General features: G+C 42.6%; 2 protein-coding genes across 4 annotated transcripts in view; one reads left to right on the top strand and one right to left on the bottom strand.

Moving 5' to 3' along the window:
* The first annotated feature begins 350 nt into the window (after positions 1-350).
* cbr4 (carbonyl reductase 4) lies at positions 351-5,720 on the top strand. 3 transcript variants are annotated; one of them, XM_020603535.1, is made up of 7 exons: positions 1,394-1,412; positions 1,492-1,552; positions 2,081-2,229; positions 2,713-2,833; positions 2,955-3,091; positions 4,320-4,454; positions 4,560-5,720. In XM_020603535.1, the coding sequence occupies exons 3-7, from the start codon at positions 2,085-2,087 to the stop codon at positions 4,736-4,738; spliced, it is 717 nt and encodes a 238-aa protein (XP_020459191.1). In that variant the 5' UTR covers positions 1,394-1,412; positions 1,492-1,552; positions 2,081-2,084; the 3' UTR covers positions 4,739-5,720. The 3 variants fall into 3 exon arrangements, with proteins under 3 accessions (XP_020459193.1, XP_020459194.1, XP_020459191.1); XM_020603537.1 differs by lacking the exons at positions 1,394-1,412; positions 1,492-1,552 and adding an exon at positions 351-465; XM_020603538.1 differs by lacking the exon at positions 1,492-1,552 and having other exon boundaries at positions 1,363-1,412.
* Positions 5,721-5,809: 89 nt separating this feature from the next.
* Positions 5,810-24,467, bottom strand: part of palld (palladin, cytoskeletal associated protein) — a 53,038-nt gene continuing 34,380 nt past the window's right edge. The window contains exons 12-22 of the mRNA XM_020603354.1: positions 16,779-17,462; positions 15,866-16,010; positions 15,410-15,511; positions 12,794-13,015; positions 12,250-12,399; positions 11,811-11,899; positions 10,039-10,171; positions 8,307-8,514; positions 7,687-7,852; positions 7,433-7,566; positions 5,810-7,332 (exon numbers count right to left, since the gene is read on the bottom strand). Of these exons, the coding sequence (XP_020459010.1) occupies positions 7,172-7,332; positions 7,433-7,566; positions 7,687-7,852; positions 8,307-8,514; positions 10,039-10,171; positions 11,811-11,899; positions 12,250-12,399; positions 12,794-13,015; positions 15,410-15,511; positions 15,866-16,010; positions 16,779-17,462 (2,194 nt within the window). The 3' untranslated portion in view covers positions 5,810-7,171. The remainder of the gene's footprint in view (positions 7,333-7,432; positions 7,567-7,686; positions 7,853-8,306; positions 8,515-10,038; positions 10,172-11,810; positions 11,900-12,249; positions 12,400-12,793; positions 13,016-15,409; positions 15,512-15,865; positions 16,011-16,778; positions 17,463-24,467) is intronic.

Here is a 24,467-nt window from a genome sequence, read left to right as displayed (position 1 = left end):
CTCATCTTTTAGGCATTGATAGGCAGTTAGACTGCACATCTTGCCGGAACACTTCAGGGTTCCATCTTCATTACAGGACAATTTATGGCAGAAAATATGAGTTGAATGGGGTTTTTAATGTTAACTTTAAGAGGCCGTTAGATCCAGATGAAATTCGTTCTGGTGATAGACTGCCACCTTACATATGTGTGTCATATTTCAAACAGAACATGATTTTGATAGCTTTTGATAGAGATATGATTTTTAAAATTTTGCCCCATGTTAAAGATGGGAATTTGTGTGATTTTTAGTGACCTTGACCTTTGACCCTTTCAGCTATAATCTAATCACTTCAAGAGTGGGTCCCCACCAGTGTTTGCACCAGGTATGCTGATGATCCATCCAGCTGCTTGTCTGTAATCCTGCTAAGCAACACACACATGGACCCAAACGCGTGACCTCTTTGGTGGAGGTAAATTATATGTAGTAAGTAGTTCCAGGAAAACATGAAAGTTTTTGTCCTGCAGGTCTGACCCAAGTCTGAGGACTGAAATGTAAATATGTGCACAAGAAGTAGGCTGGGTCTACTGAAATATCAATAGGTAATATCTTGTATCTGGGTGTGCATGCATGTGTTTTTGTGTGAGAGAGCTCTGCTGGAATCATTAGCTCTCTAATGTGTGAAAGAGGGGAACAACGTCTTGGTGTTCGGGAAGGTGATCTGAATACAAATCAAGTCCCTTTTCTCTTTCTCTCTTTCTCTGGCAGTTAATATTAATGCACACTTTGCTAGTAATGACATTTTAAGCAAATTATATTGTTGTACAGTGCTTGTGTTGTTCTGCTGCAGTACAGCTATCCCTCATAATGCTCAGGGTTACAGGTCCACCTAGACACAAATTGTGAATGTGATATAAGCTCAGCAAATCAGTCTTGCAACATGTCTCACTCTGATGGATGTTCCAGGTGTAGGCCAAGACCACACACTCTCAACATTACTCAGTTTTCTCTGACAGTTCTGCTTTTCCCGTGAATTATATTTCCATAGGGAACAAAGATATATGAAGCAAAGAGGAGAATGGATGACTGCAATTAACAAATTTAGTCAGTGGGCAAAGTAGAGCAGCCTCATTGTGTCAGCATAAGTCTGCTCTCTTTAAATGTTAACTTAAAGTGAAGTATAATTATTCCAGTGAAGTATAAGTATACCCTTACACAAATATCCCTAAAGGTAGGTTAGCCTCTATATTATCTATATTATATTATTATATTATCCTTATAAACGTCATTAAGATAAGGATAATCACCTTTATTGGCCAAGTATGTTACACACAAGGAATTTGTTTCCGGTACAGAACCGAGTACCTTGTGCTTTCATGCTTTAAAGAGCAACCCACGTGCTGTGCGCAGACTGCGCCATCTTTCGGCTGATGGTGAGTAACGCAACAACACAATAACAAACATGGCGACGTCCATGAGCACCCACTTGTCTGACACTGAGTCTTTTTCCAGTAATTAAACTTATTTAAAGAGGAACAAGTTTCGTCTCACGGACAGTATAGTCGAAAAGAAGGTAAGTAACAGCTGGATGTATGCATTTTATCATAAAACATAGTTCGTTTGATGGAATTGTGCTATTATTACCAGGCAGCACACTGAAAAATTAGCGTCAATCTCAGCAAGAAAATGTTCTTAAAAGATAATTTTACGTAACCAGACAGACGGTACGCCCCGTTAACGACGTAAACTACTAGAACTAGTTTTACTATAACAATAGCTCCATAAATAGTTTATTAGGGTTGAAATGAAGCCTCCCATTTTCATGTTATTGTATTTCCTCTCTATATTAGTGCTATGTTTGTGGTATACCATTTATTTAGTTTGACTTTTAAATTGGTGCCAACATACAAAACCTTTGTGGTATACCATTTATTTAGTTTGACTTTTAAATTGGTGCCAACATACAAAACTTTTGTGGTATACCATTTATTTAGTTTGACTTTTAATTTGGTGCCAACATACAAAACACTTTGTACAGTGTAGTATCGTTACAAATGTACTGTAGAGTTGGGGTAGTTAACGCAGTGCTGTGGTCCCACAGGGCCATGTCTAGGCTGGCGGTGGTGTGTGGGGGCTCCAGGGGCATTGGGAAGGCCGTGTCCCGCCTGCTGGCAGAGAGGGGCTGCAGGCTGGCTGTTGTCTCCAGGAATGAAGATGCTGCCCAGGCTACAGTGGCATCGCTACATGGAGGTATAGTGTTGGATTGTGTGATTATGCACAGACACACAGATCGAGCCAAACATGTACATGCATTATTGTATGTTTCAATAGGCAAGATAAGAGACTATTGTAATAAACTGAACCAGTGGCACAGTGGTTAGCCAGAAAGTCCCCCCATGACCCTATTCAGGAATAAGCAGTATAGATGGATCCAGACGTCCAGTCATGGACAAACACTGCTGACACTGTTAGTGTTCTGTCCTGTGTCTTCATTTGATTTGAGCTGTATATTCATTTCCCTCCTGAGAAGATCCCACCACTAAGCAAATCTTAACATTTTAAATGCACTTTCTACAAAAGACAAATCTGATGCAATCTGCCATGAGTGTTTGATCTTACGCATGTCTCTGTGCTGTAAAATAAGACATGTAGACCTACAGTACCCGTGGCTCTCTTGATCAGTTGGCTTGTAACCATTAACATCATCGCATACCTTCTGTATTTGCTCTGTAGCTGACCATCTGGCTTTTAGCTGCGATGTTTCCAAAGTGCAGGAGGTGCAGCAGACCTTTGACACTATCTATAAAACATGTGGAAACGTTTCTTATCTTGTGAATGCAGCTGGTATCAACAGGTGAGCAGACACTTGTTGTATTTTTGAAATAAGGCCTGTACATATACATGTATATATTTAAATGGGTAAAAAAGTTGTCATATTACACTGAATGTCAAAGTTGACCTGTCTGCTTGTTCAGGGATGCTCTGTTACTGAGGACCAAGCCAGAGGACATGGTGGCTCTGCTTCACACCAACCTGCTGGGCACCATACTGACCTGCAGGGCAGCACTGCGCAGCATGCTGCACAGTCAGGGAGCAGCCATTGTCAATATAGGTACTAACTGTTTCAGCGGAATCCAAGATTAGTCTTCAGTCTTCTGCTTTCAGTTTGATCACCAGGCGGCAAACATTGCTACCTTCTTTAGATTAACTTCATTTTAGAAGCGTCACTTTAAAGGATCATGCTGGTGTTTTTACCAAGTTTAGCCAGTTTATAACAAATCATTTCCAACCAGTCTTTTTGAAGATTTTTGTCAAATCAGTGACTTCTGTAATACCCAAGATGGAGTTGGTTGCTGAACAGCAAAGGATCATGTGACTGTTCCTTCCTACATGATAGGTACAGATATGCATTTCTCTATCTCAAGAAAGTTTAAAGGTGCATTTACTACTTTATTTTCAGCTGCTAGAGGGTCTAATGAGACTCAAAACAAGCTTGCTGTCTTGTTTCTTAGCAGCAACATAAATTATAGATGCCTGTTGGGACAAACTGTACAAAACGCAGCCTCCAGTTTGAAGCTACTGTTAGCTAAGAGTCCCGGCTCTACAGCAGCATCGCAGCGGCATGATGTCAAGTGACGAGGTTGACGAGATGGCCCCAAACAGCTCTAACAAAGCACCAACATTACACAATGCTTGAATTTAATCTTATTAATTCAACACAAAGATAAAATCACAACCATATTACCAAAATAAACACCTTATATCTGAATCAAATCTGAGTCCCTTGGTTGTTTTTGAACACTCTTCATCTTAAAAAGCCAACCTGATGTTAACTCTGGTTTTTGTCCCACTCTCTCTGTGCAAAAGAACATGACCTCTGCAGTCTGGCAGCCAATCTTACAGACCTTTAGCTGCCAAGAGTTCCTCCATGCCTGGCTGTTTGAAATAACTACTTGCGGTTCAAACAATGCTTCTTTTAACCTTTGCTAGTTGGCGGGTGGGGCTAATTGGACGACCACCTAAACAGAGACTAGAGAAGCAGGAATAACAACAGAAGAGCAACGTGTCACAGAGGGAGCTAGTATAGCACAGAGACACTGTGTCCTGTCCCATTTTAACTGCATTTTAAATCAATGTACACAATCTCAGTTAATGCACCTTTAAAGTCTAAACTGAAAGCAGTGGTTGTAGGTAGGTAGTAAACCTGTTGGTGCTGATTTGGACTAATGTAATTTATTTGAGATTTGTATTAAAAAGGCTAAAACACTCCATTGGTAAGTTAAATGTAAACCTTTCTGTTGTACACACAAAGTCTCTGGATGTACGTTTCCTGTTTGTAGGCTCTGTTGTGGGCCTGAAAGGCAATGCTGGACAGTGTGTGTACAGTGCCAGTAAAGCTGGTCTTGAGGGCTTCACACGCTCTTTGGCTAAAGAAGTTGCTTCACGAAATATCAGGGTCAACCTACTGGCTCCAGGTACAGCATAACTCCACCTTTTTGTCATGTCAGCACCTATTCTGGCTTCCTGTTTCTGTAATCTTATGTCTTTTTTTATAGTCTTTGTCATGTCTCTGCCCTCAGGTTTCATCCACACAAACATGACTGCAGAACTGATGGAGGAAGACGGGGTGCGGTCTGTTCCACTGGGGAGATTTGGCGAGCCAGAGGAGGTAGCCCAGGCAGTCCTCTTCCTTCTGGAGTCGTCTTATGTTACGGGACAGGTGCTGGTGGTGGACGGAGGGCTGCAGCTGGCCATGTAGTGAATGGGACCTTCCTCTGGATTCACCACTCACAAGATGAAGCGACTGTGGGTTCTGTGTTACTCATGACTGAGGTGCATCTCACTGATAAAAGGTGAACGTCTGCACTTAACAAGGCTTCATGGCTGAGTTGAGTGTTGCTTTGTGGCCACATTAAATTCAAATACTTATCTTATAAGCTGTAGGAGTGTGAGATTGTGTGATTTTTTTTTTTTTTTTTTTTTTAATTGACAGTGTTTTTGACTGCTGTAAGAGTATCCAAAATGTATGCACAAGTCACAAACAGGCAGTCACCTGCAGGTGTCAGTGGATCACTGTCCTACTGCTCCCTGTCTTTCTGCTGAGTCACTCTGTCCAGCTACAGTGGTCGGGGCCTGATGTGTCATGACTAATGCTGCTGACTCCAGAGTGTCTGGCAGAATCCAGACCTCAGTACCCTGAGCTCTTAAATTTGATCAGTAGATTTACTGCTTTTGGTCTTTTTCCATGACTGTACAGTGCCCTAGTGCTGATCTTAGCCTTTGTGTTTTGTTCTCCCACCTCCCCGGAGAGACCCCCCTCACGGTCGGCACATGCTGCCCCATGTACCAGCGGCCCGCTGAGCTCACCTCTGGAGGGGCCTGTTGAGGGGCCAGGCATGTTGGGCTGCAGCTGGAGGAAATTAGAGATAGCAGTAGAGGTGGGGGAATATTTTAAGCTCTGGGAATGTTTTGAGTGTCTGCTTACAGCTCTGGCCCTGTAGTCCTCAGTGATGAGATCTGAATTGCTGCCTTATATCGAAACCTGATTTTAAATGAGTAACTTCAGTTGTGCTCTCTGTATATGTTCTATGTGCACTTGTATCCTCAACCTTTTATTCTCTGTTTAAAGATTAGATGACATGAGACCCTGGTATTTCCACTGTGATTGATGATGTGTTTTTTGGCATTCTCTTATTGTTTTAGAAAGAACCTGCCCATCTATAAAAACATCTTGCACTGTCTGAAGAGTTGGATTTTTTATTTATTAACTTTCATAACCTAAAATAATATCAGGAAAACAATCCATATACAAGCAATTGTTGGCATAGAAATGTGCAAACACAGTAATTGACAGCTGATGTAAAGCTCCAAACAGGCCCAGAAAAACTTTGTATAGTATTACACAGGTGACAAAATAGTGGGGAAAAAGTTTTGATATATTCTGGTACACGTTGTTTGGCACTGTACAAGTGTCCAAAAAATGACATGCAAAGAAACTGTGTTTGCATTACACCTAAAAATGATTGAAGGCAGTAAATATAATTATAAAACTTCAAGACAGAGAAAGGATTGTTTTATCAGTGAAAACAGGTTGCTGATATCATTTGTGTCAAGATTGCTGGGAAAGTAAAGAGTCTTTTTTTTGTTCATACAAAAATAAAATGGAGATTCTGTGATGTTTGACAAATGCACTGAAACCTGTCACAGCACCCGCTCAAGTGAGAACACTTTAAGTCACACCTCTAAAATAAACCATCAGAAAAAGAAAAAAAAATCACCAAATGACCCACCATCACCCAAAGCTTTCCTTTTATCAGTATCACGAGTGTCACTTTTATCCACACACCACTTGCTGTCCATCACAAAACCTGCTTTTCCTGTCGTGTCTTGTTAGATCTGACCTTCTATAAGCTCTGCTGCCCCCACAACTCTCCTCTATATGTGAGCCTTCTTTCTCCCAACCCTCATTTTACTTACTAAAAATAAAGCCACTAAACATTCTGTTTGTAAGGCCCAGCCTTGTCCAGTATGTGTAAGCTAATGACTTAAATCACCTGACAACACTGAAGCTGTGTCACTCTGACTGCTGTGAGTTACTGTAGCTATCAGCACTGTGCTACACAAGCCCACGTAAGTCTGCGCTCTCCTTCGTCAAAGCTGTGATGCTTTGAATCATTCAGTTGCTTTTCTTCTCCACTACATGTAGTTGGTGCAGTGCTGGTTATATATACAGTATTAGTTTGTGTACTGCAAATGGCACCACTTAAATATGCATAGTAATTCTGTTTCATTTCATTTTAAACTGTTGATTTCTATAGAAATGAGAGGCACTTTAACAGTAACCTTCTTGTAAAGCAGTTACCCATCCAGTTCATGAAACATGAGAGCACATTTATGAACAGTCTTTTCATGTGTTAAACTCATTTTCCAGGTCCAGTTGATAAAAAGAAGCTTGGGGTACCAATCTGATGAATTCTGTAATGTAATTTGTCATACTATAAAAAGAAAGAAGGAACCACGGCTGCACCATTTCATTCTGCCCACCGACCCTTTAGTTCTGTATGCAGTTCGGTGATGGTGGACGAGGTTATATTCTGCCCCTACTTGTAGCCATTAAGCATTTGTCTCAGGAGAGTTGTGGGCAAGGGCAGCCTTTAGGGTTTTGTGAGGTGATGTCACCTCCCTGTGACGTCTACAGGTCATCACTTTCCACCAGACCACCTGGCTGCAGCGGGCTGGAGTCAGGAAAGAAGGCTGCCTTTACGTCCAGCCCTCTCTCTGTCAGTGCGGCATAGCGGCTGGTGTAGGGACGCACCTTCTTGGGCCTGGGGAGGCTAGGCTGCTGCCACTGAGCTGAGGACAGAGCAGAGATAGGTTAAATGTGTAGAATGGAAGTAAAGCCAGACAAGAAGTGGTTAATTTCATGAGCAGTGTGTGTGTGAGTTAAACTTACTGTGGACATCGAGGCGTGCAGTGCTGGATATGATGCCAGCCTCGTTCTTGGCTGACACAGTGTACCAGCCAGCATCCTCTTTCATGGCTGGTTGGATGATCATACACAAGTAACCACAGTTGTCCTGGTGCATGCTGGGAAAGAAAATTGACACAAATGAAAGGACTGTTTGAATATTCTGAAGATGTGGTACACTGGTAAGCATCAAAAACATTAAAAGTACTATTTGTCTGGTAGTTTATTATTTTATTGACCTGATTCTGTCTGTGTTGTGAGTGAGAGACTCGTTCTCCTTTTTCCAGAAGATTTGTGGATAAGGAACCCCCGTGACACGACACTCCAGTCGCACAGGATGACCCTCTGCCACACTGGTGTTCTGTAGCTTCTCGATGAATGAAGGGACCTTGTGCATCTCTTTGGCTGTGGGAAGAGTGTGTTAATGAGGTGCACTGTGGGTACCAAACGCATATCTTCTGGACCTACAGAAAGTACTGTAGTTTACAGCCTAGACTGTAAGAATGTGGATAGTTACACATATCCAAAAGTGACATAGGTGGCTACTGAGGTTATTCAAGACATTTCACCTTTCATCAGACTGAGAAGCTGTTGTTCTGACTGACTGCTGGGGAGTCCCAGGTATTTAACCCAGGCCAATCAACCTAAGCTGCATGTCTTTGGACTGTGGGAGGAAGCTGGAGCACCCGGAGAGAACCCACACAGGCACAGGGAGAACATGCAAACTCCGCACAGAAAAGCCCTGAATCGGCTGGGGCTCGAACCCAGAACTGGGTTCTTGTTGTGAGGTGACAGCCCACAAAAACGTGTGTAACTGTCCAAATATGTATATATTGTCAGGACTGCATGTTTCTGTTACCTGCAACAATGAGTTCCAGGTTAAAGGAGTTCTGCCCAGCTCTGTTGCTGGCGATGCAGGTGTAGATGCCCGCGTCACGACTTGTCACAGGCTCGATGACCAGTGAGTGCACACCATTTTCCCTCACCAGCATCTTATGGGCAGAGTCGGGGCGGATTGTTTGTCCATTCAGCTGCCAGATGAGGTCAGGAGTGGGCAAGCCACTCACCTGCACGTTGTAAAAGAACACAGCAAACATTAGAATTCACTGAATGTGTGGATGCTTGTTCAGACTGTACTGAACAAGACTATGCCTTGAGTTTGTCAGGGCTTGTTGTTTTGAGTATATCAGCTGCATGTGGGGCCAGTATGTGTTTACTGAAGTATAAAAACAGTACTTGGTTAATCTGTCTGTCTTGTGTTTGTCTGGTTGCCTGCACGCTTTGTCATGGGAATAAGCTGTGCTGCCAAATCACCCATCTCTTTTTTGCAGAAACCCGACACCTGCTCCACCCTGCCCACCTGGAAAAAGCTCTACTGTGGATATGCAAACCCTGAGTATTACAATGTGCAAATGAACAACAGTGCTCACAGATATCACAAAAGGGGGTACACAAAGCAGCGATAAGTATTTCTGAATATGACCCAATTGTCTAGGAGTTAGGTCATTGGAGCATGGAAAGTTTAGAAAGCCAGAAATGATCTGGAAATTAATATTTGTTATAAATATCCCTGACATTAAGGGCTCAGAAGGAATGGAAACTTGGTTTATTTCTGACATGCATGAAAAGACAGTCTTTTTATAGTGCGTTATTTGTGGGTTCATGTTATTTTATTACATATACCAGTTTTCAAAGACTTTGAGTGCTGCAGTGAGGTGAGGTGAAGATGGAGTGAATGGAGAGGGAGAATAAGCCCAAGTGGCGTAGCAGTGGTGTAGAGGGAAAATACGTGTAGAAAACCTGATCTCAGTTAATCCCTGAAAATTGACACCTCTGTATTCTCCTTGTCTGCTGTGAATGATTCATCATGTGATGAATCAACAAAGCATTTTGTCTCCACTAGTTTTTATATTCGCTGTAGAAAGTGGAACGCACAGAAATTCTTTGGCAGCACCAAGATGGAGCCTCCCAGAAAGCAATACAGACGCTGAATTAAAGGGCAGACCTGAAATGGCTTACTCTACTGTATTACTATGATTAACATGTTCTCTTTGGTGTGGGCATTTTCTCTTCCAGTCATGTCTCAGTTATTTTAAATCATCTTTCTTTGTTGCCTTTATCAAAGAAAACTGTGTGGTGTTCACCTACAGGATACACCACAGGTTTAATTACAGCAGGAGAATGGTTGGCAGCTAAACTGTTAGACTGAGTTTACTATAAGTAACCAGCCAGAGGGTTCAAGTAAAAATCGCAGATAATTTGTGCACAATAAAAGGCCCTGAACGTGCAGTCAAGCATAAAAAGGTTGTTGTGTTCAAGTTTATAGATGGATAGTGTATAATTTATCTTTTCTCCTTTTAAGTTTAAAAAATGTCCTCAAAACAAACCAGCTGACCAAAAACACATTTTATATTTTCAGAAGTCCTTTTTCTTTTGTTAGTGATCAACAAATCATCCTACAAATGAACAGCAACTGTTTTATGGAGGTATTGTTTGGGCACAGCCACCACAGGACAACACTGTGTCCTTCCCCCTTTTATCACATGTTGGCACAGGTAGTGCTCCCAGGAGGTGCAGAGGTGCGTTCTCACCTTGCAGTCCATCCGGCACAGTCGTCCCTCCTGAACGATGAGGTCACCGGGCGCCTGCAGGAAGTGTGGGCGGAAGTGACGCTCTTGGATGTTATCATTCTCATCACCGCTATCTCTAGATCTGGACCTGGGCCTGATATGGAGAGGAAAACAATCAGTATTTTGGATGAAAAATCAACTTTTAAAAGCATTTTTACAACTTTGAGTTAATTTGTATTTAAAGAAAATGTGGTATTTTAACACAAATCCTTTCTGTTTTAAGTTGTTGCATCTAAAACTCCCTTTGAATTTTAATCATTTTTAGGAAAACACATATTTTCTGAGTGATAACGTGTAATTTTATAACACAAGGCATGTTTAGGAACAGTGCAGTACAGTACTTTGGTATAAACAAAGCCTCTCCAACCCTCTGCCCATCTTCATGATTGTGCTTTATATTCCCCCATCACAGATATAAAATGAACTTTGGGGGCCGTTTTAACCCCTATTTCCTACTGAAATACGAGTGTCTCCTTTGATTACGTACAGCAGATCAGGAACCATAGGTGTTCTTGTGATTTTGTCCTATAACAACAATGACACCACCGTCCTGCCTGCATGTCAACCAGGGAGGGAAATAAAGAGAATGGGAGACACTGACTGTCACCTTGATCAGTGATGCTGCAGCTGTGATCCTATGAGCACTGTGTGCACATTTTTTTGTAAACATTTTGCTCTTACACTATTGCTTCTGGTGGACATTGTACGATCAACATATAGCATATATAGAGAAATAGAGTTTCACATTTATGGCCCGAGGAGCTATCTAATATATTGGATCGCACACCCCTAGAGTGAATCACATCATTTCTACTCCTAATGTGAGCAGCTTGGAGTGAGTGACAGCAGCCACACACTGACTGTACCTGCTGTCAATAATGTCTGTACCATCATCAGGACATGTGCAGGATTTATTTTTTTATTTTGCATTCATGTGTTATTTTGTGGACTAATTATTTAAGTGATTCTGAAGGACCGGCTAGAGCACACCTCCTAAGAGCAACGCTGGTCATTGGACTGAATGGAGGTGCTGCTTAAAGACAACGTGCACGCTGCTGCACTCACTCCAAGCTGTGCAGGGCTCACATTATTACTAGAAAACACAGTGTGTTGTTATAATGACAAAATAGCCTACAGTAGGTCAAAATTACAAGAAAAATATATTTTAACATAAAAGTGTCTTGTAAAAACAAACAAAGTATCCTGTTATAATGAAAAAGGTTTCTCATTAAAACAAGATTTACGCTGCATAGGTAGTTCATGTGTGTACTATGAAATATAATCCTGCAGGTGCCACTGACTTTGATTTCACTCAAAACATCTCTTAGCCCCTATCTGAAGGGAAGTGGTCATAGAGGACAAATTACAGGTGTTCTCTTATGTTCTGTGAAGGGAACCTAGGCCCTTCTATGCATTCTTCAATAATCTGGGTTTAGATGACTGCATACTGTATATACAAGGTCAATGGATCAATGAAAAACAGAGCAGAACAAACAGGTGTTCCCTCAAGAACAAGGTGTGATTCAGCTTGCAGTAAACATTTGTCTAAATAGCAGCTTTTTGGAACATTTTACACCAGAATAGGTCACTTTGGAATGAGTGTGAGCAAGTGCAGGAGCCGTGCAGACAGTGAGCAGTCAGCAGCACATGGGCCAGCCAGCAGGTAGAACTTCAGAATAAAAGACCAAGAAGTTTTGTTTCCTGCCCTCTACTGTCAGACAGTAAAGCCTCACCTGCGCATGTGTCCAGGTGTGGGGCGTTGGCTACGGCCTCGCTGGGTCACCGCCTGGACCATCATCCTGCCAGTGCAGCTCGCCCGACCCTGTGAGGGGGAGACACACAGAGAGAGGGAGCTTGTAAGGTGCTGACACGCCACGACGCCACAAGCAGCAGTCAGACTAGGAGGAGGAAATATAAAGTCAGTGTTTGCAGCTCATCAACCTTTGACCCTCATGAGGCCTTCAGTGATTTCCTGTCTCTTTCAACACCCTCTTCCTCTTCAGGCAGCAGACTGTTATCTTAATGTGCATTATTTTCTCGCTAATGAGCACTACCATGCCCTACAGGCAGCCGAACGGCTGTGTGTGTGCACTGTATTGTTTCCACACCTTTCTCTGATATTGCATGTTGTCTCTTTGGGGCTTTATCAGAGCTCTGTGTCAGCCTGCTCACCTCAGGGTTGCCTGCCATGATGGTATAGTTGCCATCATCATCCAGTGAGGCAGCAGCAGTGTGCAGGGAGCAGGTTCCATCAGCGTCACGGCTAATCCTGTAATGCTCGCTCCTCTTGGAGATCTGCTTACCATCTTTAAACCAGTAGACCTGCAGCACAGGAGAAGAAAGAACAGACTAAAACAATCAAACAACTTGATGCTGACACTGGTATATTGGTGACAAAAGGCAAAACTATGGCTGGAGCAGAAGACATTTAACAAAAAGTACATCTTCCTACTATTTTTCTATTTCATCGTTTCTCCTGAGGCCTGTCATCACCACACCATTAGAGCGGACAGAGCCAGGCAGCCAGCCAGTGGGTGTTCTTGCAGTGGGCCTCCCCTTATCACAACATTGTGATATCTACACCCTCCATCATCACCATCACACATAATAAATACCTCAAAATGACATGATATTTATCTAACAACAATAGTCTGGCCCACTAAGTTTAATCTTTCAGGGTGTTGACATTCTTTCAGTGACATGTAAAAGCTCCCACCTTTGGTTTAGGGTCTCCATTGACCTTGCAAGAGAAGGTGACTGGCATGCCCTCAAAGACTTTGTAGTGTTTGAGCTTTTGGTCAAAGGATGGTGCCACTCCCTGGCCATCAGAATCTTCATTGTGCTGCACATCATCGTCTGACTCCTCCACCGGAGAACGCTCCAGACGAAATTCAATCTCACTGATCAGGCGCTGCTCAAAGCTGGACACTTTGTATTCCTACATGCCAGAGACAGACAGAACAAAAAAGGAAAATATTAGTGGAAAAGACTGAGACAGAAATGAGACTAGGTTTGTGTGGTCATGTGGCAAAGAACATGCAAAAGCAAAGAGCCATCAACCAAACCCTCCTTGCCCCACTGCAAAATGTTTACACATTCAATAAGCTAGCTTCATTGTCACCCAAACTACCAGCTTTCTCCCAGTTTCCCAATTATCTATGCCCAGATGAACCACTCCTCCTCTTCCCATCAACTCTATCAATCGCTTGGCACTGCTGAGGCAGAGGGAACATCTGCATGGTCTGATGACACATCACACAGATAATGACAGGTTTCAGGCACAGCTGCAGAGGCAGCATTCATCATCCTGACCTGACCCTCCCACTCCTGATTTTCTGAGGTAATATCCTGCAGTAGCAGCTGCTGCAGCATGTCCTGGCTAAAATATTGCAAAGCTATAAATTAATTGCTAATTTAATCTCAAATTCAATGCAGGATTACAGTAGAGCTCGATGATGCCAACATATTCAGGAGACAATCTGGGTAAAAGCAGACCAACCAAACATACTGATATATATACTTCACTTTTAGAAAACTCAGATTGTACAACAAGCAGCCAATGTTGCAAAGACCAAGCTTTAGCCATGCTAAATCAGTGGCTCATTATCTGTATAATCACATAACACACAACAAATGCATTTGGTTTGTTTGATTGTTAGTTTGTTTTACTTCATTCTGCTGTTTAACAGAAACACCTGCCTCTGAATGGACTTGTACAGTGAATATGGAACCACAGTAACCAAAACCAAACTTCATATTGCTGCCTTCTGTGTGCTATTCTTTGCCTTATCAGCTGATTCCTAGACCTGATCCTGTTCTGCTCAGAATGAACACATCCAAGATTAAAGTGTGCATTTGTGTACACAGCTACACACAGTGAGTGTGCATTTAGCACTGAGTGGATTAAAGAAAGAAACAAAGGTTTCAATAACCTTTTGAGGGAGTGACTCTCTATCAGATGAACTGTCTTCCTGTTGAGAGAGAAAAAGTTCTTTTTTCTGTGGGTGAAACACAGTTTTAAGTCTTTCAGTGTGTGTACCGTACATGTTCAGTCTTACCTGCTCCTAAAACAGAACATTTTTGAGCACATGCTACAAATGAATATCAAACAAAACACATCTAGCCTTTTGACTGATGCGTTCCCAGCCAAATTCCCAAGCTTGCGCTCTGAGCCATCCAGCGCTGCAGTGCCACAACCAGTCACTTGTCAATCCAAAATCACACTGGGGTGGCACAGTAGTAATCTGATTTCCCCAGTCGGGGTGGACAAAGTGTGGAAAAACTGGTAATGTTCACTATACCTGCACCGTGTCTTGGTTTAAATAATTAGAGGGTGCTTTCTGTCAAAGGAGGACACTGTGTTATACACAGCCTCTTTTCACTGTTACACTTCAGTGCACACTATATACAGGGTGGGTGAAAAGAAACTAGGCACTAAAAATTGGCTATTGAACCTGTAGTATCACTGGAGTCACGATGAAAGCAGTCTCTAAATACACGATAGTAAACAGGATTTCATATGAATCAAATTCAATGATTGATGATGAATCAATGAATCAAATTCAATCATTCAAATATCAATCAAATTCATATGAAATCTATCTATTTAGATGGTTTTCATCATGACTCCAGTGATACTACAGGTTCAATAGCCAATTTTTAATGCCTAGTTACTTTTCACCCACCCTGTATATACAGAGATGTGACATTTACATTATTACAAACTTTGACTAATACAGCTCGAAACAACTTCAAATTCAATCAAACTAAAACTTTTAAATTAAGATTCAATCTTTAGTAGTGTTACCGATTGTCTGATCACAAAAGTGTCATTATAAATGTGACGTCAGCAAAAAGTACAGTACTTTAAATGTCGGTTTGTGAATAAACAACCAGCACGTCCACTTTTTTTTTTTTTTGGCAGTTCACCATCAGATAAATGCCTCAGTGACAAGTCTGCAGCACCATTTCTTTCTACCAGTCTGCATAAACAGAGCTTTTTATGGAGGGCTCTGGAGGATTTTACATTGTTTACACCCTGCACCCCTGCAGCAGTGTTTACAGGGACTGAGGGTGGGGGTGCACTCTGATTCAACTGAATATAGAGGAAAGCCAGTGGTCATGAGGCAGGAATGACAGCAGCAATGTATCAGCAGCCAAAACAGAAAGGTGCCTGTGTGGTACATGTGCATCGCTGGGATTAAGAGAACACTGCTGGTGTAGACGTGTTGATCATACATTGTCATGTCTGTATGATTTGAGGTGACTGTGTCTGTGTGTGTGTGTGACTTTTCACCCAAGGTGTGTGAATCCTACTACAGAGCCATCGTACCTGTGTGACTGGCTCCTCCTCTGTGTCCTGTGTGTTTAAGACTGTTGCAGCATTGTCAGCACCCAGCAGTCTGCGAGCCATCTTCTCCTCATAGGTTAACCTCTGGAAGCAAGGATTAATGCGGTCAGCGCAAGTTAGTGGGTCAGTTGCAAAACACACACTTTTGCACACCAGTTCGCTACTGTATTTAAGCCTTGTGTTAATTAGGGATATCATCATGTCCGCACAAAACATTTTGAATTGATTCAAGCTTGTTTAAATACACTTTCAGGGAGAGGAAAGCTCTTTCCTCTCATGAATAGCTGAATAACGTTTGTTAATATGTGTTAATGATGTTACTGAACATGTTCATTCTCTAATCACCTGTAAAGACACACTTTAAGTAATTTAATAAGGCTAGAACACACAGCGCACAAACACCCACCCACACACACACACACACACACACACACACACCTGTTGACCATTGCTAATACGCTCTTCTTTAAAGCGCAGTTTTCTCTCCAAATCCTGGATGACAGCGTCCTTGGTTCCCTGGATTTCCGAGTCAGAGGCGATGCGTGGTGTCTTGGTGACTGAAGACTTCCTGGGGAACACTTTGCTGAAAGAAGGACAAAACAAACATTTGTCAACATCAGGGTCGTGGCACTGTGCTCTGTGAGGCACACACATTACTCCTCATTGCTCTCTAGCTCCTCAGCTCCCTCGTTCATATCCACCCTTATCTGGACATGTCCAGCTCTAGCATTCCACAGCGTGTCTTCTTATCTCGCACACATGCAGCGGGAATGCCAGGATGAGGGGGAGTGCCAGAGAAAGTGAGGGACTGATGAAAAATAACTGGCAAGAGCTGAAGGTGGAATGTCCTTTCTGGAGGAAAAAAATCTTTGTCGCTCACTGCCATCACAGGAGGATTATCTACACATCAGCTAACTCGACATGCAGAGCCCAGAATCAGAAGCCAATGACTATGCTGTTTATATCGGCTGGACACAGGAGTCTGAAGTGGCAAACCTTGACAGCCAGCTACCTACAGTCAAACATACGTATATGTCCACTATGACACTGGAATGTGAGTGTTTATTTGAATTTGACTCACCTTTCACTCTGAGATTCGTGTGTATATTTTCTTGCATTATTAGGGTTCAATCTCTTGCACCTTGAGAAAAGGTTTGTGTGTGTTTAAAAGGTTCCGTTAGCATTTATGTGTAAAGATACTGTATAAAAATGTAAATGTCATCTTCAGTTTGTTTGAGAGGGAGCACCAGTCGCCTCGCACATTGTTCAAGGTGCATACACAGTGTTACACAACTTTACAGAATCTAGAACAAATGCTCTCTCTTTAAAAATATTTGTGATGGGTACTCACACTGTCCCGTTGCCTTTAGGAAGGCCCAGGGAATTGACTGTAGGGCTGCTGGGGGTGGCAGGTGAGGAGGGCAGCACTGAAGACAGGAAACTGGAAGCAGGAGATGGAGGAATGGAGGAGAATGGCGAGGACATGTCTGAGTGGACTGGAGACATGGAGACCGGTGGAGGAGGAGGTGGAGGGGGAGGAGGGAAGTCTTGGGCGGGGCCTGATGGAGAGGACAGGTTACTGGAGCTGAGGAAGGGCGGAGGTGGAGGAGGGAAAGATGGAGAGCTCGGAGACTCCACGCTGCTGGCCTTGGTGAAGGGGGGCACAGTGACCCTGCTGAAGGGCTTGTGTGAAGTGGGAGGAGACAGAGGGGAGGGCAGGCTGGACCCCGAGGAGCCGGAGGACTGGGTGATGTAGCCCGCCCCACCAGGGCTCTGAGCAGCAATGAACTGTTTGGGCCGGGCGTAATTGAAGGTGCTGGCGTGCATGGCTACGCTGCTCTCCAACTCCTGGAAGGAGGGAGGAGGGGGAAGAGGTGGAGATGGTGGAGCAGGTGGAGGTGCTTCCTGAGGTGGTTGCTGGGGTGGAGGTGGGACTTCCTGGCCTTGCTGCTCCTGCTGCTGCTGCTGCCAAGAGGCTGCTTCCTGCTGCTCCAACAGAATCTGGTCCTGCAGCTGCTTCAGCTGGGACGCGTTCCTGCGAAAAAGAATTATTGGTCATCAGTGACATTGATCAGAAACTAAAGGCACTGTATTGTTTTTATTAATCCTTTCTAGGGAAGGGGTCTCTATCACAAGTTAAAAGACTTTTTAAAAAGTTACAAAGGCACGCAGCTGTTTTCGGCTTACATGTGAAACCATCGCATGGTCTCTATCCAACTGTAGTCACAACACAACTAGCAGAAATGTTGCCAGATGTGCCAGATGTGAGCACAAGAAGAATTAAAATATCAATCAAAGTGTCAAGAGAGCTGAGTGAGGCAGAACCACAGCCAGTGTAAAGCTGTTCATTATTAAAGACAAAGCATTTTGAGCATGACATCAGTTCACGGCCATCAGTCCAGTGGTTCTCAACAGGAGGGGAACTGGCTAAACTTTTTTTCTCTTGTAAACTGTAGAATGTCAAGCCTGAGGTTCAGTAGGAGTGGTGGTATGTGCACAACTTAATGTGTTAGTCTGTGTCCTGGGAAGGAAACTGCTGCTCCAGCAGCGCAGACTGATAGGTTATCAGCCTCCAGCTTTTAACAAAGACCTTTTAAAATGCCAGCCTGTTGACAATGCATCAAGTATGCTAAAGGAACCAGGAGATAAGTGCAACTGTGAGGAAAACAGCTCTGTTGCTGCTGTTTAATGGTGCAGCAATTGACCCTGATGGACAGTAAACTAGTCCAGTGTAGAGGCAGAGCTCAAATGTGATGTTTTCTATCTGTGAATTCAAAAACCACAGGGTTGAAGTGTGGCTCCTGGTATTTGAATGGTGGTATGGTGAAAGCAAAATGTAATGTTGTGGTGTCTTTTTTTTTTTGCCAGGGATGAGTCTTGTTGTTGAAGTGTGGTTGTCCAGTCACTCCCGCATCTCTACTGATTCACTGTGCTGTCACGTCATCGTAGGAGAGGAAGAGCTTAGAAACGGTGCTGTCTCATCAGCTCCAAATCACAAGTTTCTCTTTTCTCATAGCACTGTTGAAAAAAATGTTACACGCACCAGGAGCGTTTTAAAGAGGACTGTGTTTGAAAACAACAGGACAGAAGTGAACTCTCAGAAGCTCTCCTTGAGGATCAGGAGGAGGACATGAGTCTTTGAGAAAGGCTGAAGTCATAAACCTTCAGAGTCCACAGCTATGTGAGACAGATGAGTTCTTCATAGGCAGCCTGTTCAGAATATACTGTATGTCCCCAGTGGTGCGTGTTGTCAGGAGTCCACTAAGTTCACTTGCCCCAATCTTTTCCAGATGTTGAATAATCAGTGGAGTCTTATGACTATTTCTCTTTTGAGACAATGCAGAGAAACCCTCTCTCATTACCCGCCCCCACACACATTCACAAACAACACCAGTGAATATTTAACAAAACTTCACAACTAAATAAAAATAGTCATTAATTCAGAAACATCCATCACAGCCATTGTAGCTTGTTGCAACCTGGAGCTCTCCTTACAGGATTCACTGACCACAAGAGCACATGATCAATTCAGTGTGCCCCCCTCCACCCCTTTGTCTACATTTTTTTTAACATTCCCCACACGTCTCCTGTTCAGGCCTCCACTAAAAGAATGCTTTTTGAGGAATAGTTTGGCAGCTTGCAAGGCTTGCAGTGCTCTGTGGCGGTTTGATTCCTTTTTTGGCCGTGTTCTCGGAGCACCAGGCAGAAGTCTGTCTGCTCCAGCAGAGAGGAAACACACTTAATTTCCCTCCCTCCTTCCCCGACACGCTGCTTTACTGCCTCAGCATGAAAGCCTAATGACCTTTACTGCATTTACCTTCTGACACCTTCCTACAGAGAGCATTTTATTTGAGAATGATACAGTAGTTGCGGAAGATTTACTCTCTTCACTTTGGAAGTATGTATGAGCAGGAGGCAGATGTTAACCAGTTTGACCTAAAAGGTGTACACCAACTCCTGCTAAAGCACGTTCATTCATTACAAAGGCCCATTACTGACTGTGTCACAACATAATGTGTCTCTTTTAGTATGGTCAAGATTTCCTTGATTCGGGAAATCCAAACATAAATAATGCACAAAGATGTTATCAGTCTGGCTTTAAATGCATCTGACATGCATCTAAATCCCATTCCACATAACAGAATTGTAATTTTGTCAGATTAGATTAAAGACATTTGCCTTGCTTCATATTTGACAGTGCATGAAAAGGTCACTGTGTGCTGTTTGCAGCTGCATGAACACTTTTATGGCCCATCTAAGGATTTCCATCAAGCAAAGGATGAGAGGGTCATCCAGACCCTGTGACCCTACAGAAGTGTGGTCTCTAGCTAGCATCTTCCAGACTGCCCTGACCTCAAAGTACATGACAAGGCTGCTGCTAAAACCTGACCTGGGCCTTGTGTAAATGATTATAGTGTATTCATAAATCGCTTGAGAAGCAGGCCTCTGTCAGGACTCAATCTCTCTTATTCTTTGTCTCTGCAGCGAAGCAGGGCTGAATTAGGAGGGACGTGTTCCTTTGTTGCCATGCCAACAGCTCTGTGTTTTGCTGCTCTACTCAGGAGCCAACTGGCCCACAGAGCGCTGTGCTTCACTAAGAGAAAATGCTCCAGCTCCTCTGTCTGTCATTCCAACTGTAACAAAGCATTAGTCTTATGTCACTTATGGCTCGCTCTTTCTTTGCCTCTACTTTTGGTGGTATAAATAGGCAAAGTAGTTAAATCTTCCCATTTTCATCCTAAAAAATACTTTCCTTGGGCTGGACCCTGTAAATTCTTTTGTAGTGGGGAAAAAAGAAGGGTATAAAAGCAAAGGAGAAATCTGGTCTAGAGCAAGTCTGTCTCTCTGGTTTCTACATGGAAAAGCTTAATAAACAGACCCAGGAACAGCTTAAGAGTAACTTAATTGAAAGTGTTATAGCCCAGTGAAATACTGAGACATGCCAAACACAGCGGGGCTTAACCAGCAGCATCTTTCTTTAATAAATGAAGACCTCAATGTGCTAAATGGCTTTGTTTACTTGGCGTAGCCTGTTTGTGCTTCCTGAACAATAACAACCTGGAGCATGTGAGAGACTTGGAGCTGGCACCCATCTCGTTAAGCTGCACAGCTGGCTGAAAACGTGGAGTCGCTCTATGAGGCCTGGCCAGCTGATGACAGGAAGTGTGTGAGGTGGAGGACAGGAAGTTGTTAATGACACTTGGCCTGTAATAAAAGGTTTCTTTCTGTAAATGACAACATGAGGAGAACTAAGGCTGCACCTGTTCACTTTAAAAGTGTGATTTTAAACAGAAAAGGCCAGATTAGAAGAGAATATAGCAGGTACTCTGACAGTAGGCTCAGTGTGTGTTTGCATCACACCTCTCTATATTTGTTTTTGCAAACACCTGCGGCTACCGTGCTATTTGTAAATGACTTATGTCCATATAGTCAAACTGACCATAGATATCACATCTAGAACACAAACATAGTCCTGGAAACCATGCCTGAGATCATTACATGCACTTTGACTTAAATTATCACAGTTCTATAGGAAAATGGTGATTTTACCTGTTTAACTTTGTAATCTCAGCTAGTCACACAAAGATAGGGTTATATTTTCCTGCAGTACTTACACAGGCCGTATTTCCTCATTACATTCTCCACTGAGCATTATATCATCATACTACACTGCGTCAACATGAATATGTCTGATGGTCCTGAGCAAGAACCGACCATCAGTGTGACTAGTGACTGAGCTGATGTCTGAATGACAGACTATAAGACTGGCCGTCTGTTTAAACTGCTGCACAAGTTGCTTATAATATTTGATTGATACAAATTTATGTCTTTTGTGTCATGTCTGACTGAAAATGTGTCATGCTGGGAATTATTTATTTATTACTGAGATGTATGTGAAATGTTTTCCTGACATCAATCAATAGGACTCATGTACACAATCTGAAACTTTGTGACTATCATGTAGTGTTGTATAAATACATTGGTTGACATTTGACAGTTTATTGTTTTTGACTAATGTTGGGTTATTGTATTAGCTCCACAACTATTTTAAACATCTGTAACAACAACATATATATATATATATAGGGCACTGTTATGTTAAGTTCAAGCTGCCAAATTTGGTCAAAATTCATTTTTAGTTAAGGCAGCAAAACATGGCTGAAGGACACACGGAACCGCAGTCACTGAGTTAAGAGTCTATGATGCTGTGGTCAGCACTGATAATAGGCTAAGTGTTAGATTGGAAATGGATTTTGTTGATGAATTTGGTGGTGCTTTTCTAAATGTTTTATTTTATTGTATCAGTTATTTAAAGTGTGGGGTTTGAATCTAGATCAACTGCATTTTTTGGTGGCCACTGCTCAGGGACTATAGATGAAAATAATTAGCTTTTGACTATATCTGGTACAATGAACACATTGTATATTGTCCCTGTCAAATAAAGAAAGAAAGAAAGAAGCCAGACTAACAAAGGAGCTCCTCCAAGTTTCCATTAACATTTCATTATAATCTCAGAGGCTGTCTGATTCCACAAAACCAGGCTGCTACTGCTACTACAGGGAACACATAATATTCAATATGTCCCACAATCAAAAATGTTTCATTCCTCATTCATTTACTTCTTCCCTATCAGCTGACATATTCTCCCCATCCTCTGTTCTTCTGCTGTCCTTAACGGACTTTCAGCCCCTCTCCTCCCTGGATATGCTGCCATAGTTCGTTCCATGGGAAAACATCAAACTTCCCCCCCCCGCCCCCATTCTCCATTCTCCTCGTTCTCCTTGGCTCTAATTGCACACACACCACATAAAACAGAACCAGACTGTTTTCCTTTCCCCCCTCTCCTTAAAACGTAGCACAGAGCAGTTCTTCTTATTCCAGCCTCATGGCCGCTCCTTTCATACACTTTCTCCCCCGTCCCACCTTCCTTCTTTTTGATTCTCCTTATACTATACTTTTCCCTCCCATTCTCTATGTGGGCTTGTATTTCCTATCCAAGTCTAGGTGAAGAGGGCTCTCCACAATCAGTTAGCTCTGCTTTTCACAGTATACTTCCATCCATCCCTCCCTCATCTCCCCACTCCTCCGCCTTTTGCTTTTTCTAAGTGAGGAGGGTATTTTTTTCTTTCTCTATAGTAGGAATGCTAAAGACATTCCTCTCTGGATTGGAGTGGGAAAGACATCACCATCAAATGGGATTAGCAGCAGGAGTGGAGGTAGAGGCAAAGGAGGAGGGGGAGGAAGGAAGAGCCAGAGAGAGAGAGAGGCAGAAATTGAAGAGTGACTCCAAATAAATCAGTCAGTGAAAGAGTTACAGCCGAGTAAAACACACACTCTCTCACATTACAGACTCTATTGTGTTAACTAATCCAGTTGACTCCACTGAGGAGCTCTGCAAACAAACAAACCCTCGCCACATAAACACTGTCTGTCTGCATGACGGATGCAACACTCAGAAGAAAACTACAGACTTGTCTTTACTAAAGTCACTGCTCTTCTTCTTTACTTTTTCTCTCTCCAGTCTGAACACACTACGTTTCTGAAGTCTCCAGCAAATGAATGGGTATCACACTCAGCCTCAGTGTGCTCCCAGGACCCCACACATTCATTCTGAAGACATATGATTTACACATTAACATGTCAAGCTGGAAAACCATGAAAACCGGAAAAAACAGTCATTGTTCTGGCTTTTCTTACTTCTTTTACTCCTCCATTCAAAATTTATTGATAAAGCATTTGGCATTAATACATTTCCTCTCTAAGTGCTCAACAGTTAAAAGTTAAAGAAAAGTATTCATTCATTTATCCTTGATCCATTTTCACGTTGCCTTTTAGTAGCACTTAAATTTGCTTAATTTAAGAGTTGTCAGTTTATACAAAAGAAGAAGAAAAGGTTTTACCTTCAGTGATATGGCCTTGGTGTGTAGCAGCTCTGATATTTCCCTAGTTCTCAGCACTGCCCTGCCAGGTATGAAGAGCATATATAGAACAGGGAGCAGCCAGATCGTCACACAGTCTCTCTCCTCTCTCTCTCTGCACCAGTCTGTCTGTGAGCTCCTCCTCTTCACAGTAAAAGCTGCCAGTCTCGCCTTGACTAACCCCTTTCAGAATAAGAGCTTAATCCTATACTACACAGCTTTCAGAGTTCCGGATTTTTTAAAAAAGAAATTCACAGTGAGAGAATAAAAAAGACATCCATATCTAACTTTTACTCATCCTTTTGTGTCCAAATTTGTATTGCTTCCTTAATGACTGAAGACTACGTAGAAAGGCAGGATGATCGAGGAGAGAGAATCAAGGATACACTTAAGACATTAATCATGTGAACAGCTCTCTCAGTTTCATGTGACACAAATAAGGTTCATCCATTGTAAGGTAACATTCAAAACAACACCCTGACTAGAAATCAAACCCCACATTCAGTGTGCTCTTTTATCCCCCCATGGAAACTTTATCTACCCTTCACACACTGACAGAACACAGTAACTAGTATCTACATGCCAAGCATATGGAACATAATGGTTTTATCTGACAGGTTTTAACTAATCATTTTGTAATGGATGTCACCTCAGTTCTACGTTCTGAGCAGGAATTAGAAGGCATTCAGACTGATCCAGTAAAAACATAACTCCCTGCTGTGTTTTAACGCATGGGGCTGTGTTGGTCGGGGGGTGAGGGGATGCAGGGGAGTGTTGTACTATAGGCATGTATGATACGGCCACATTGTAACATGTCAGTGACCTCATCCTGTACTACGGCATTGATTCTTTGGGACGATTTGAGTGATGGACAAAGTCTCAGTACCAATGTATGCCCAAACAATCCCACCACAGCCACATAAATCTAGTTTAACTCACTGAAATATGCTCACAAATATTCAGTTTCTCAATAAAAGAACTTTCCCTTTCATTTTTGTGGGATGAAACTAATCCTTTTTTAGGGATTTATCATTTCTGTTTTTGTGTGTAATGCTTCTATTTTAAGGTAGAGTTTGTTTCCAGGCTGCTGATGAGTCAGCGCGTGTTGATGTAAGATGGGA

The sequence above is a fragment of the Monopterus albus genome, unplaced genomic scaffold (genome assembly GCF_001952655.1).
Source record: "Monopterus albus unplaced genomic scaffold, M_albus_1.0 scaffold61.1, whole genome shotgun sequence".
NCBI classification, from domain to species: domain Eukaryota; kingdom Metazoa; phylum Chordata; class Actinopteri; order Synbranchiformes; family Synbranchidae; genus Monopterus; species Monopterus albus.
Note: the sequence above shows the minus strand (reverse complement) of the source record. Positions and strands in the feature narration are given on the sequence as shown.

Coding starts and splice junctions, on each gene's coding strand:
- cbr4 (XM_020603537.1), top strand. CDS start 2,085: ATGTCTAGGCTGGCGGTGGTGTGTGGGGGCTCCAGGGGCATTGGGAAG. Junction 2,230..2,712: donor AGTGGCATCGCTACATGGAG/GTATAGTGTTGG, acceptor TTTGCTCTGTAG/CTGACCATCTGGCTTTTAGC. Junction 2,834..2,954: donor AATGCAGCTGGTATCAACAG/GTGAGCAGACAC, acceptor CTGCTTGTTCAG/GGATGCTCTGTTACTGAGGA.